This window comes from Dipodomys merriami, unplaced genomic scaffold (genome assembly GCF_024711535.1).
Source record: "Dipodomys merriami isolate MVZ:Mamm:240054 unplaced genomic scaffold, mDipMer1.0.p SCAF_55, whole genome shotgun sequence".
Lineage (NCBI taxonomy): Eukaryota > Metazoa > Chordata > Mammalia > Rodentia > Heteromyidae > Dipodomys > Dipodomys merriami.
The window spans coordinates 1,310,154-1,325,081 of NW_027206124.1; the positions used below are offsets into that span (position 1 = coordinate 1,310,154).

The 14,928-nt window shown below is 49.6% G+C and overlaps 1 protein-coding gene across 3 annotated transcripts in view; it reads left to right on the top strand.

Moving 5' to 3' along the window:
- Positions 1-14,928, top strand: part of Csf2rb (colony stimulating factor 2 receptor subunit beta) — a 38,799-nt gene that overhangs the window by 20,220 nt on the left and 3,651 nt on the right. For all 3 annotated transcript variants that reach the window (XM_069999440.1, XM_069999441.1, XM_069999439.1), the window contains exons 3-10: positions 298-421; positions 1,361-1,551; positions 4,415-4,572; positions 4,650-4,818; positions 5,209-5,344; positions 5,471-5,628; positions 13,365-13,504; positions 14,409-14,571. In XM_069999440.1, coding sequence (XP_069855541.1) covers positions 298-421; positions 1,361-1,551; positions 4,415-4,572; positions 4,650-4,818; positions 5,209-5,344; positions 5,471-5,628; positions 13,365-13,504; positions 14,409-14,571 — 1,239 coding nt within the window. The remainder of the gene's footprint in view (positions 1-297; positions 422-1,360; positions 1,552-4,414; positions 4,573-4,649; positions 4,819-5,208; positions 5,345-5,470; positions 5,629-13,364; positions 13,505-14,408; positions 14,572-14,928) is intronic.

The following is a 14,928-nucleotide window of genomic DNA, read 5'->3' on the forward strand; positions in this document are numbered from 1 at the left end:
GTACACGGCAGGGCTGGCAGGCTGCAGCTGACCCCCCGTTGTGCCTTTCCTGCTAGGTGGCATGTGGAGGGCAAAGACAAAACCGGAGCCCAAAGCATGTCCTGACCTTGGCGGGGGGGGGGGGGGGACATGGCAACTCCCTTACACATACTGAGAATCCTCTGTGGTCCCTGCTTGCCTGTCTGGAGAGGGATGTCCAAGACATGCCCCAGTGCAGGGGCTCCTCTGGACACCTGGGCCTCCTACCGGAAGCTGGACGCCAGGCTGGGGTGACACCCCCCTGCCTCTCCCCACCAGGCACAGTCCCTCTGGAGACCCTGAGCTGCTACAACGACTACACCAGCCACATCTCCTGCAGCTGGGCGGACACTGAGGACGCCAGGAAGCTCATCAACGTCACCCTGTACCGCCGGCTCAACACGTGAGTGACGCTAGCACCAGAGCCCCAGGCCCGTGTTGGCTGGGGGTGGAGAGGGGTGAATCAGAGTCAATACCAGAGACACTAGGTGGAGAGTACTAGGCCTGGGTACTGGTGTGTGATGTGGGAGTCTTGGGTCCAGCCTGCTGCAGGAGACAGCCACAAGGTTGGGGGGCGGGGGGGGGGGGCAGGAGGCAGTACAGAACGGACACCGAGACAGGGCCCATGGGCCAAGGTGGGGTCTCCATCTCCCATGGCTCATAGCTGGCTCCCTTCTGGACTGGTGGCCACCTCTAACAGGCCATTCAGGCAGGTGGCCGGCTTTCCTCTGGGAGGTCAGAGATGAGTCCTAGGTGGAAAGAGTACAAGGCTAGAATCCAGCAATGCCAGATCCCCTGAAGGGAGCACCTCTACAGGAGGCCTGTGCCCGCTGTGTCCTCCCTGAGTGCTCCCTGTGCCGTGTCCATCTCCTCCGGCCGTCTTCTGCTCAGCTGGTGGCCTCCCTCCTTGCCCTGAGCCAGCAGAAGCCCAAAGGCAAATCCCAGAGTTCCGAGCCTCCTGTCCACCACTGCCCCTCCCCATCCCCCCTGTAGCCACCTGTCCCAGGGCGGGGGCCCTGCAGGGAATCCCCATCCCAGTTAATACTGAGGCCTGAGCCTAGGTCCCATGGCTCAGGCTTGCATCATCCACTCCCCCACCTCCACGTGAGCCTCACAGGCTCCCTGGCGCCCCGGGGCCAGTCCCTGTAGTCTCTTGGTCTGTGTTCTTTTCCTGTGGTCTGAGGCCTTCTCCTCTTGCTCCTGTGTTATCGTGGGATCTGCGTGTCCTCACCACCCAACCCTGAGCCCAGACAAAACCCAGCACTCGAGGGACACTCGGTAGCTCTGTGGGCCGTGGGAGGCCTTGATTCCCTCTAGGATCATGTGTGTTCTGTCCCGACAGGGATCGAGCACGGCCCGTGGCCTGTAACTCCACTGGCCACTTGCCCAAGCCAGGCTGCCCATCCCCCCGCTGTGTCTCCAGAAGATGTATCATTCCCTACGAGAGTTTTGTCCTCTCTGACAATGACTACTTCTCATTCCGACCCGACCGGCCTCTGAGCATCCAGAGCACAGTTCTGCTGGACCAGCATGGTGAGAGAACTGGCCTCTGTTCACAGCGGACCTCACAACAGGCCAGTGGGAGGGGCTCGAGGAGCAGAGGCACTGTCCTGGGGTTAAGATCAGGTCCCTGGACCGAAGCAGCTGTGGAGTCCTTGTGCTAGAGGTGTTGCAGGGGTGCAGTGTGAGGGCCTCCACCCAAGCTCCCCACTCAACTCCCCTGCACCCCAGCCCCCCGCCCCCCGTCACCTGCTCAGCCATGGCTCCCAGGCTGAAGGCCTCCTCCACCATTCCTGTGGTGGAGGGGGTGTCCGCAGACAGGACTCTTCCTTGTGTTCGCTCGTCTTCCTTCTACAACAACCCATTTCATGGTTGCAGCCCGTGGGGCTGGGAGAGGTTCCACCATGCAGCCTGTGAGTGGCGATGGCAGTACAGATCGTGTTCTCTCCCATGAGTTAGACCCGGAGCCTGTCCCCCCACTGCCCTCCCTGGAGGTCCTGGGGCCACTGGGGAGAGCTACCAAAGGGCATTGTGTCCAGTAAGGGCTTATTCTAATGCAATAGAGGAAATAAAGCCAGTCCTGCAGTATTTCCTAAATAGAAGGGAAAGTTATTTTATAGTGTTGGCATGCCTTGTTGGTGAGCTTTCTAGACACTGACAGAATACATGACAGAGGCATAGAGGAAGTCAGATTTATTTGACTCACAGTTTCAGAGGATTCATTCATCACAGTGGGCATGCCGGCCCACAGCACAGCAGCTCCCACGGAGGACGGGAAGCAGAGCAGGGCTGTAACAGGAAGGGGCCAGGCAAGGACAGCCGCCTACTTCCTCCAACCACCTCCCACCTCCTATAGTTCCACCACCTGCAAATATTCTGTTCCAACTCTGGATCTACCAAGGGTTAATCCATGCATTAGGTCAGAACTCTCAGGGTCTCACCATCTCTAGAGACAACCTGTCAGACGTACCCAGAGATGTGCTTAACTAATCTGCTAGGCCCTTGCCTTCCAGTGATGTTGACAATCGAAATGAACTGTCACGTGTGCCACGTTTCCAAACACAGGTTCGAGAGATCAGAGTCCCTCCCCCCAGAGGAATCAGGGCTAAGGTCTAAGGGATTGGGCAACACCACATGTTGGCTAGTGTGCCACGCCGGGGGTAGCGGCAGGGACCTTGGAGGATCCAGACGAGCACTCCAGAGGGAAGGAAATAGCTTTGCAGCTGAGATCAGATGAGGAGGAGGTGCACCGCTGGCAGGGGTTCTACATGTGCAAGGGCCAGGAAGCGCAGAGGGCTGAGGCATGCTGGGAACTCCCTTCATGGGGTATGGTGTTCAGAACAGAGGGGACTTTGGGAGGGAGAAACAAAGGGTACTCAGCAGGGTTGAGACCCCAGGGCTGTAAGCCGCACAGGGAAGGTAGATGCCCCTCTGTCCCCTGGGTCCCAGGGTCAGGGAGGTGGGGCTCCAGCTGTACTGAAGAAGGCCTCTTTGCAGGGGCACAGGAAGTCAGGGCAGGGGAGTAGGGAGCAGTGCAAGGAAGAGGTCCCAGGGTGGAAGATGAGAGGGAGGAAGCTCTTCATGAGGGAGAGATAGGATAAAGGCGGAACTCGGGACTGGCAGAGGATGAAGGCAAGGAGCGGAGCGGCTGCAAACGGCAGGCAGTCACATGATTCAGTCGCCCGCTCCTACAGCAGGGCACAGCAAGACACATGGACGTCACAGGGTGGACAGGAAGGCCAACATGGTGGAAGAGAGAAGAGTGGGGATGGAGGAGTGTGGGGTTTTCTCTAAATCTGGAGATCAGTTCTCGTCCCTGAAAACTTGGCAGTGAGTGAGGAACAGCTGTGCGTTGGCAGGAGATCTGCACGTCTCACTTCCTCTCCCACTTCCCCCTCGGGGACATGAGCAGGTGCTGTAAGATGGCTGGAGTTGGCTGGGAACGGCTTGCATCCAGTGCCCCGTGGGCTCGGTTGGCGGCAGCTTCCTCCAGCTTGGTGTCAGCTCAGGAGTGCAGTCGCGCCTGTCCTGGCTACAGTGGGCGCAGGGTGATCTCTGCTGTGTGTGCACCGTGGGGGGCTTAGGACTCTGAGGGCTCCCACTAAGAGAGGCCCTTACACAGAGCGCACCCTGCTGGCAATCAGACCCGGAGGAGAGCAGGGCTGTGGCCTCAGAATGTGCCTTTCTAACAGTGTGTTGAGGGCAAAGCCGGGGCGGGGGGCCGGGGTGGTGGGTAATGACTCCCCGAGGATGCCCACTGTGTGCACGTGCCCATTCCTTCCTCCTCTTACCCCCCCCCAGTACACCGCAGCTGCCTCTCAGGCCTGGAGGTGGGGGAGGAGGGGGTGGCGAGGGGGGTCAAGACCCAAGCCCTGCCCCAGGCTCTAGGCTTCCCAGGGAAGGCAGCCGGGGATGTGTAATCCTGCTTGGGTGGGGTAGTTACCGACAGCTGCAGTGAGACATGAACAAGCAATTCCACCAGTGAGTGGGAGTCCAAGAGGGTGGGTGCCTAGAGCAGGTGACACTTATACCAGGTAATGACAGTCCTCAAAGACCTGGGGGACTTGGATAGGAGGGAGAGTGGGCCGCAGGGGAGCGAGCAGTCTGGCCTGCAGCGCCCTCTGCTGGGAAGGAGGCTGTGGTACACAGCTAGGCAGGAAGGGGCTGCTGTTTGGTTTCTAGCCCCCCTAAGGAGCTGGTAGTTGGCATTCAGAGCCCCCCTCCCCAAGTCCTGCCACTGCTTTCACATGGAGCCCACGGTGCTGGAGGTCAGGGGCCCAGGGCTGTAGAGGTAGGATCCCCCTCCTCGTCCACCAGTGATGGCAGACAGTACTGGCAGGAGCGTCATCCCGTGGCCAGGCCGCCCTCACCTGCCCCGCGCTTCCTCTCCCCACAGTCCAGCCGCCCTCACCCCAGGACATCCAGGTCAGGAGCAAGGGAGACGAGTTCCTGCTGAACTGGACGGTGGCCCTGGGGGCTGCCCCAGCACCCTGGCTGTCACACAGGGACCTGGAGTTTGAGGTGGCGTACAAGCAGTGGCACCACTCGTGGGAGGTAGGACCCGAAGGCGGCTCTGCCCAGCCAGGGACGTCGCCTGGCCTGGCCCTCCCTCAGCACCCCCTCTCCTGCAGGATGCCACCACCCTGCACTCCGAGTCCTCACAAGTCACCCTGGGGCCAGAGCACCTCACGGCCAGCAGCACCTACGTGGCCCGAGTGCGGACCAGGCTGTCCTCGAACTCAGGCATGTCGGGACGGCCCAGCCCGTGGAGCCCTGAGGTGCGCTGGGATTCCCAGCCAGGTAAGGGGATGATGGGGGAAGTGCCTCTCTCTGGGCAGTAGGGGTGGAAGAGTCCCCCACGGTCTCTGCTTTGGGTCCTGATCTGAGATCCCAGGCCTGTCCCACATCCATGCCAGGGTCCTGGGTCAACTCTGCCCATGCCCCTAGGGTCCATGACAAATAACACTGATCACTAGCAGGAGTGCTCTGTACAGGGTCCCCTCTGTCACCAACACTTGGAGACTATCCCTGGCCCTGAAATGGCTCACCCAGCCCCGATCCTCTCAAGCTGGTGGCACAGAGCGGACAGGGCCAGCCTGCCATCATCCACGGCCTGGTGGCCATGCTCTCTGTGTCCGAGCTGCACAGAAAACCAGAGCTGTGGCTGAGCAAGCCTGTCCCTCCTCCCAGGGGACGAGGCGCAGCCCGGCAACCTACAGTGCTTCTTCGACGGGGTCCACATGCTTACCTGCTCCTGGGAAGTGCGGTCCCCTGTGATCCACTCCGTCTCTTTCGGACTCTTCTACAGGTCCAGCCTTGGTGCAAAGTAAGTGTCCTGACCCACCCCTCCTCCTCTGGGCCCCGGAAGGTCCCTGGGACCACAGCTCACCTGAGGTTTCAGCTCTCCTCTGGCCTGTCCTGATACCTGTCCTCAACTACTTGTGCTCCCCAGGGAAAAAGAGTGCTCCCCCGTGCAGAAGGAGGAAGTGGGTGACCTCTACACCCGGCACCGCTGTGGGATCCCTGTGGCCGACCCCAGGGCCCATGGCCAGTACATCGTGTCTGTTAGACCAAGGACCGAGGAAAAAAACATCCAGAGCTCAGACCACAGTGAGTTTTCCCCGCCTCACTGTGGGCCAGCATGAGTTCCTTGTGACACCCCAGCAGTCCCAGGCCTAGTGTCCAGGCCTAGCGTGCGTCCCTTTCAAAGAAGCCCAGTTTTGTGACCTTTCTTTGTTTTCCCGTGACCTTTCAAAGAAGTGCAGCTTGTGACCCAAAGTGCATGAGGTTCCTTTATTCCCCCACATCTTGGCCAGCATTTGCTGCCGTTCTGACTGGAGGGAGATGGATTCTCCCTGTGATTTTGATTTGCGTTTCCATTAAGGCTAGCATGTTGAACATCTCTTCGTGTATTTATTAGCCAATCTGTGTTACTTTTTGTTTACTTGCCCCTTTATTAATTGGATTATTTGTTCTCTTACTGTTAATATTTTTAGGATTGATTGGTTGTTTTCATCCATTGAACTTAAACTCAGGGCCTGGATGATGTCTCTGAGCTTTTTTTAATTTTTTTTTTTTCCCTCAAAGCTAGTGTTCTTCCACTTTGAATCACAACTCTACTTCTAGTTTTTTGGTGGTTAGTTGGAAATAGGAGTTGTACAGACTCTCCTACCCAAGCTGGCTTCGAACTGAGCTCCTCAGATCTCAGCCTCCTGAGTTGCTAGAATTACAGGTGTGAGCCACCAGCACCTGGTTTGAGTACTTTATATATTCTCTATATTAATCCCCACTTGCTCATTTATTAATTGTTTGTTCTTTAACTGTTTAGTTTTTTTAGTTCTTTCTGTAGTCTATATACTAATCCTTTATGGAATAGCTGGTGAAGATTTTCTCCCCTTCTGTGGATGGTTTCTTGGCTCTGGTGACTGTTTCTTTTACTATGCAGAAACTCTAATGTAGTTCCCTTTGTCAATTCTTGCTCCTATCCTCTGGGCAGCTGGAATCCTATTCAGAAAAGATTTACTTGTGTCTATAACTACCAGGGTTTCACCTCCATTTATCTATAGTAGATTTGAAGTTTCAGGTCTGCCTTTGAGCTCTTTGATCCAATTGGGGTTGATTTTATACAGGGCCAGAGATAGGGGTCTGGGTTCAGTCTTCTGCAGATAGATACCCAATGTTCCCCCAGGCACCATTTGTTGAGGCTTTCTTTTCTCCATTATGTGATCTTGGCTCCTTTGTCAAAAATGATTCATTGGTAAGTGAGTGATTTTATTCCTGGGTCTTCTATACTGTTGCATTGGTCTTCGGGTCTCTTTTTATGCCAGTACCAAGCTGATTTTCTCACTGTGGTTCTGCAGTATATTTTGGAGTCTGGTATTGTGATACCTTTCATGATGTTCTTTTCACTTGGAATTGCTTTTGTTCTTCAGGGGCTTCTATCACATACTATGAAATTTGGACTGTTTTTTCTAATTCTATGAGAGCTAATGTTAGAATTTTGATGGTATTGCAGTGAATCTGTACATATGGCTATTTTTACAACATTAATTCTGTCAACCCATGAGTATGAAAGATTTTGCACCTTCTGATGTCTTCTTCAATTTCTTTCTCCAAAGTTGTATAGTTTCCTTACAGTCTTTCACTTCCTTGATTAAGTAAACCTAGGTATTTTATTATTTTTCAGATTATAATGAATTCAGTTGTTTCCTGGATTTCCTTTTCAACCTATTCATTGTTGGCGTGCAGAAATGCCACCATTTTTTTGAGTGTTGACTCTGTATCTTGCTACATTTCTGAAGGAATTTCTCAGTTCTAGATTTTTGGTGGAATCTGTAACGTCTTTTAAGTGCATGATCATGTCTTCTGAAAAAGTTGATAATTTGACTCCTTTTTTCCCTATTTGAATTTCTTTTTATTTCTCCTGCTGTATTATTCTGACTAGAATTACAGTACCATATTGAGTAAGAGTGAGGAGAGTGGACATCCTTTACTCAATCTTGAAATGGTTTTGGTTTTTCCCATTTTGTAAGGTATAGGCTATAAGTTGTCATATATAGCCTTTATTAAGTTCAGGTTACTTTCCTTCTATTCCTAGTTTGTTCAGAGCTGTTATCATAAAAAAAGGAAATAGTTTTTCTTCATCAGTTGAGATGATTATGTATGATTGTCCTTAATCACTAACTGTTTACATGATACATTACATTTATTGATTGACATATTTTAACTATCCTTGAATCCCTGGAATGGACCCAACAAAATCATGGTTCATGATTTTTTGATGTTTTGTTGAACTTAGTTTGTAAGGATTTTATTGAGAATTTTTACATCAATGTTCATTAAGTAGATTGGTCTATAATTTTCTTACTGTCTTTCTGGTTTTGCAAAGAGTATAATATTTACTTCGTAGAAGGAGTTTGGTATTATTCCTTTCTATTTCATGGAGAATTTTATTGTTAGTTCTTTTTTAAAGGTTTGATCAAATTCTGTCATGAATCTATCTGGTCCCGGGTTTTTCTTTGTTGAAAGACTATTAATGTTTCACTATCATTACTTCTTTTTTTTTTTTTTTTTTTTTTTGATCGGTGGTAGAGCTTGAACTCTGGGCCTGGGCACTGACCCTCACGCTTCAGCTCAAGGCTATTGAGCCACAGTACTACCTCCGATTTTTTGGTGCTTTATTGGAGATAAAAGTCTCTCAGGCTTTCCTGCCTGGGCTGTCTCTGAACTGTGATCCTCAGATCTCAGCCTCCTGAATAGTTAGGATTACAGCGTGAGACACCAGTGCCCAGATCATCATGACTTCTTATGTATCTCTTGAGGCAGTTTATATCTTCATGGTTCAATTTTTGATAGGTCAACTGTTTGCAGAAAATAATTCTTTTTTTCTGGATTCTTCCAACTTATTTGATAAGAAGATTTCAAAGTATTCCTTCATGATCCTTTGGATTATTTTGGTATCTATTGTGATATTCTTCTTTCATCTCTAATTTCATTGAGTTGATAACTTTCCTTCTTCTTTTGTCAGATTACCTAGGGGATTGTCAACCTTATTTATTTTTCCATAACACCAACTTTTGTTTCATTGATTCTCTGTATAGTTTTTTTTAGCCTCCATTTCATTACTTTTTCATTATTTTTCTGCCTAATCTTACTATTTCTTACTGTCTGCTAATTTGGGGTTTCGTTTGTTCCTGTTTTTCTGCAAGTGTGAGGAGTGTTAATGGGCCGTGTATTTGAGAGCGCTCTTCTTTGGATGTATGCGCTCCATGGTTCTGCATGTTCCTCTCGGCACTGTCTCACTATATTCCACAGGCTGTGGCAGGCTGTGTTCTCATTTTCATTAATTCCAGGAACTTTACATTTTTTCCCTTTATTTTTTCAATAACCAGCTGCTCATTCAACAGTATGTTGTTCAGTCTACATGTATTTATATATTTTCTGTAGTATCTTGTCATTGAGTTCTAGTTTAATTCCATTATGGTCAGATACAATGAAGGGTGATTTTTTATTTCATTCTATTGGTAGAAGCTTAATTTACATCTCAAAAAATGATTTATTTGAGGGATATTTCCATGAGTTGCAGAGGAAAAAAATGTGTGTTATGCTGCTATTAGATGAAATACTCCGTAGATGTTTCTTATGTCTAGTTGATCTATGATGTTCTTTAGTTCTGAGGTTTCTTTGAGTTTTTTGTTTTTGTTTGAATGACCTCTTATTGGTGAGAGTGGGATATTGAAGTATCCTACTTTTGTTGATCTATCAGCATTTGTAAAGCCAGAATTGTTTGTTTAATTAACTCATTCATGTCTGCTGTTATTTGGTGCATGAAAACTACTATAAATTCTACTTTAGCTTCCCTTTATTAATTCGAAGTGACCTTCTTTGTCTCTTTTGACTACTTTTAGCTTGAAGCCCATTTTGTCAGATACTATCCTACTTTCAGGGTCCATTTACTGGGAAGGCCTTTTTTTCCATTCTTCAACCCTGTGTTTGTCTATGTCAAGTGAGATGTGTTTCTGGTAGGCAACAAATGGTTGGATCTTGTGGCATGTTGGACAATTAAGACCATTACAAATTTAATGTTAACATTGAAGCCAGGAGCTGGTGGCTCATGCCTATAATTCTAGCTACTCAGGAGGCTGAGATCTGAGGAGGATTCAAAGCCAGCCTAGTCAGAAAAATCCCTGAGACTCTTATCTCCAATTAATCACAGAAAAAGCCAGAGGTAGAGCTGTGACTCAACTGGTAGAGCACTATCTTTGAGCAAAAGAGGCAGGGACAGTGCCCAAGCCCTGAGTTCAAGCCCCAGGACCAGCACAAGAAAGAAAGTTAAAGATACATCGTATTTCTTGTCATTTTGATCTTTTTTTAGATACTTGTTAATCTCCTCTAGTAGATTTTGTTCTTTCCTATATTTTTCTGTTTGGGATTTGCACAGAATGCCTTTAAGTATTTTATTGGTTTTTTGCAGTTTTAGTTGTTAATCATTAATTTCTTTAGCTTTCAGTTGTCATGGAAAGTTCTTATTTCTCTTTCACTAATAAAGGACAGTAGGCTAGGTTGGCAATTATTATCTTGCAGGACTTGAATTATGTCATGCCATATTCTCCTTGCATTTAGCGTTTGCATAGAGAAATCTGCTGATATTCTAATGGGCTTGCCACTGTAATTTACTTGTCTACTCTCTTTTGAGGCTTTCAATATTCTTTTATTCTTTGCAATTTAGTGTTTTAGCTATAAAACACTAGGGTTATTTCTTCTTCTAATCTTGCCTGTTGGAAGTTCTTTAAGCCTCCATCAGATGTATGCCCCCTTCTTTCTCAAATTGTGGACGTTTTCTATTATTTTATTATATAGGCTATCAATGTCTTTGGTTTTTATTTCGCCTCCCTTTTTATCCCCATTATATGTAGGTTTGGTCTTTTGGCAGAGTCTGAGCTTATAAGTCCTCTTTGTAACTTAAGTGGTTTTTTTTTTCAACAGTCTCTGATCTACTTCCTTTGTTTTATCTTCACCCCCCCCCACACCCTGTTTTCAACATCTCTCTTATAAGCTAGGCTTTCAATTGCATTTTTTATTTGCGTTACTGAGCTCTTCTCTTCCAGGATTTCAATTTGATTTTTTTCAAGATTTTGACATCATTATTGATTTCCTCTTTTATATTCTGCATCACCTTCTATATTTCATTCCTGTGTTTTCTTGTGCTCTCCGGTTCTTGTTCTCTTATTGTTGGACTCATCTTTGAATTTGTTGAGCTATTTATAGTGACCTCTTTTATTGTATTGACCATTCTTGTCATTACTATTTTGACCTCCTTGTTTGAGCTTTCTTCTGCTTCAGTATCACTTGAGTCCTTTATTATGGAGTTGCTGGTTCTTGATAGCAGCATTTCACCTTGTTGATTTGTTAGGTGAGTGATTTTTCGCCCCCTGGAATACATGCCCTTTGAGCTAAGACTGGGCAATGTCTGGGGTGAAGTGTGAGTAAGATAGAAGTGAAAATCTAGCTGATGGGTTATAATAGAAGAGACGTGAATAGCTAAGTAGGTACTTGTGTGTGTGTGTGTCTGCAGGCCCCCGTGTGCGCGTGCGCGCGAGCGCGCGCGCACACACACACACACACCCCATCCCAAATAACAGCAAATAGAGAAAAAAAAAGGAAAAAAAAAAACAAGCAAAAGAGTAAGAATGCTCAATCAAATAGCTCAAAATCCCTACAAAGAAACAGAAAAACAGTTGAATCAAATTATATTTAGGTAACTTAGTTTCCCGATGGGAGTGCAGGTAATGAGGGATTTGGTATAGGGGAGCAGGGATAAAAATAAATACGGACAAGAGAGCTTTTCTACCAGTAGATAGAAAGTGTAGTGGATGGAGAGGGGCTACAGAAAGAGGACAAAGGTATGATTTAAACTTGAATTACAGGGGGTGGGGATGTGGCTTAGTGGTAGAGTGCTTACCTAGAATTCATGAAACCCTGGGTTCAATTCCTCAGAATCACATAGACAGAAAAAGCCAGAAATGGTTCTGTGGCTCAGTGGTAGAGTGCTAGGCTTGAGCAAAAAAAGCTCAGGGACAGTTCCCAGGCCATGAGGTCAAACCCCAGGACTGGCAAAGAAAGAAAGAGAGAAAAAAGGAAGGAAGGAAGGAAGAAAGGAAGGAAGGAAGGAGGGAAGGGAAGGAAGAAAAGGAAGGGAAGGAAAGAAGGAAGGGATGGGAAAGGAAGGGAGGAAGGGAGGAAGGAAGGAAGGAAGGAAGGAAGGAAGTTGAATTTCAGTAGGTAGGCTTGATACAGACATGATGAGTTCAAAGAAAAAGAAGGGGTAGGAGAAGCAAAAGGAAATGGTGGATGAGATGAGGTAAATAGTCTATGATAAAAGTTAAGAACTAGAGGCTGAGAAGGTGGCTCCGTGGTAGAGCGCTTGCCTAGTGTGCGTGAGGCCCTGGGTTCGATTCCTTAGCACCACATAAGCAGAAGAAAGCCAGAAGTGGCACTGTGGATCAAGTGGCAGAGTACTAGCCTTGAGCTGAAGAGCTCAGGGACAACATCCAGGCCAAGAGTTCAGGCCCTACCACCAACCAAAAAAGAAAAGAAAAGAAAAGGACTAAAATAATCTGTATCAGCCATACAGATTTTGTAAAGAAAAAACCCAAACAGCAACAAAAATATACAACTAAAGCAATCAAACCAAAACAGCACAAACAGACTTACACAATGCAAAGTATGTTTTTGATTGTTCTTGCTTCTCTAAATGTATGAGAGAGAGGGAGAGAATATAATCTGTGAGGTGCAGGAGACCATGCTCCTTAGCTCTGGGAGTGAGGACTGTTTCCTTCAGGAGTACCAGATTGCAGCTTTAGTTGTCCCTCCCCCAGTGCAGGGACATGGCTGCTGGTAGCTCTGTTCTATGCTGTTTTCTTCCTGCTGAAAAAGTTGTTCTACAGTGTTCTGGCTCTGGCCACATCTTCCATTGATTCTGGCTCTCTTCTTTTCTTTCTCACTTTAAAATCTGGTCTCCTCAATGACACCAGATTGTTTTCTTCACAGAGTAAAAATGAAAGATGCTTTTAGTTTGCCATCTTACCCCCTTATTTGGTTATGAGCCATCTTTGTTTTTCCTAATGGATAGATAATAGGTTGAGTGACTAACTTAAAGATGCCAAGCTAGTAGGAGGTAAATCAAGATTAGTATGCAGAAACTCTGATACTGTTTCTGCTTTCTCTGTTCTTTGTGTTTTCTACCTTGAGGCCAAGTGGGAGGGACTGTCTCAAAGAGGCTTCACAGTGTGGCTGGGCAGGGAGCCACCTAGACATGGCTCAAGGCCAAGTACAGCTGGTGTGGGGGCTTTCCAGATGGTGAGAACCTGTAAGCAGGTTGGGTCCTGGCTCCAGACATCTCATACCTTCCAGCAGAGGAGCTGAGGTCGAGAAGCACAGAACAGTCCCATCTAAAGACGCTAGGGCAGCAGGGAAGGGCAAGAAGTCTGCTCTTCCACTGTGCATCTGCCCACCTGGGACAGGTTTCATAACTATGCTGAGACCCAGGTTCCCAGCGTATAACACGAGGGCGCTGTAGGACCTGGCATGGAGGGCAGTGAGAATGGATGCCGAGCAAGTTTGATGGTGGCTGTCATGCAGTTGACAGCCTCTACTGCTTTCAAACACCAGCCAGCAGGCACGACGAAGCCTGTCTTGTCATCTCCCAGGAGCTGAGTGGCCATGATGACACTGCTGATGTGGCGGCTTGGTGAGGCCCAAAGAGGCCTCAGTGGTGGGGAGCTGGGGCCCCTGTGACCACTGCAGGGGTGATGACCTGGTGACCCTGAAAGTTTCCCTCCCTGCAGTCCAGATGCCGTGCCCCACCCTCACTGTGAGTAAAGATGGAGAGAGCTACAGCCTGCGCTGGAAAACCAAGAAAATGTACTACGCGCACATCGACCACACGTTCGAGGTCCAGTACAGGAAATCCACAGCCGACTGGGAGGTGAGGACCTGGAAAAATAACAACAACAACAGGAAATGGAGGGAAGGAGAGGGAGGGAGCCCCCACCCCAAGGAGCCTCCTCTGCCTGGGCCTTGAACCAGCTGTCAGAGGTGACCACTGGGACTTGAGTGACTGCACCCCTGAGAAATGAGATGGTCACAGCCCCATTTCCTGGTGAGGGGACTGAGGCGCCTAGAGCTGACATGACATGGTCACGTGACCAGAATGGACCCCGAATTACAAGGTTCAGAGCCCATCAGTGTGGGGCCAGCTGAGATAAAGGGATGGAGGTTTTCAAGTCCCAAAGTCCTGGGGACATGATACATGGGAATGGTATCTGGAGCCAAAGGATGGCAACTGGGAATAGACTGGTCCTGAGGCCCAGGCTGCCCACACCCCCCCCACCTCTGTCTCTGTCCCCTCCACCAGGCAGGTCTAGGACCTGTGCATAGCCATTGGCTCCAGAGAGCAAGCCCCTAGCCTAGGCCAAAAATGGAGAAACTGAGGCAGGAGGGGGTGTCAGGCAGAATAAGGAGGCTTAGGTTTGTGGATCCAATTTCTGAGACCAGGGTGCAAGCTACCTGTCCTGCCTTCCTGAATAGGCTGGATTTGGGGTACAGGGCCACCCCCAGAATACCTGGATGGTAGAGGGGCCTCCAGGGAGTGGTAGGAGGAGGTGAGCCCAAGGGATTCCGGGTCCAGGTGTCATCATTGGCACTGGGGGAGGTACAGGAGGGTCTGGTCCCATTGGACTGCATGGTCTGATGGGGTCCCCCGTGGTGACCACGAGGCCCTAGGAGCTCTGGATACAGCTGATGGTGGATGGCAGGGAGAGGGATTGCAGCCAGCCTGCTGCACCTGGCCAGGGGCGTGGCCTCAGCCTCGGTGCACCTGCTCTCCCCAGGCCAGCAAGAAAGAGATCCTGCAGAACGCCCACAGCATGGCACTGCCCGCTCTGGAGCCCGCCTCCATGTACGTGGCCAGGGTGAGGGTCAGGCCCAACTATGGTGTCTACAACGGGATCTGGAGCGAGTGGAGTGAGGAGCAGTCCTGGACCACAGAGACGGGTATGTCTGCCTCATGACTGTACTCCTGGGCAGCGCCACGGACCCAGACAGGGAGGGCTGGGCATAGACACACGGCCATGGGCCGCTCCACCTCACCCTCCCTCCTGTACCCGGAGGCCCAGGGCTCTGGGAAGTCCCCAAGATGGTCAGGCCAAACCTGTGACTCCTACACCACCAGTGCTAGTATCCAGGCCTGCCCCACCCCCCAGCGTCCTGCTCTGTGACTCCGGGTCTCCGACCCAGGCCTCTTTCTTAGCTGTGTCTGGCCGCCCTGCCCAGCACCCTCCAAGCCCTGGGCCCAAGCAGAGGTCCTGAGGGACAGCGAGCCCTGAGCAGCTCCAGGCCCAGGCCTTTCCC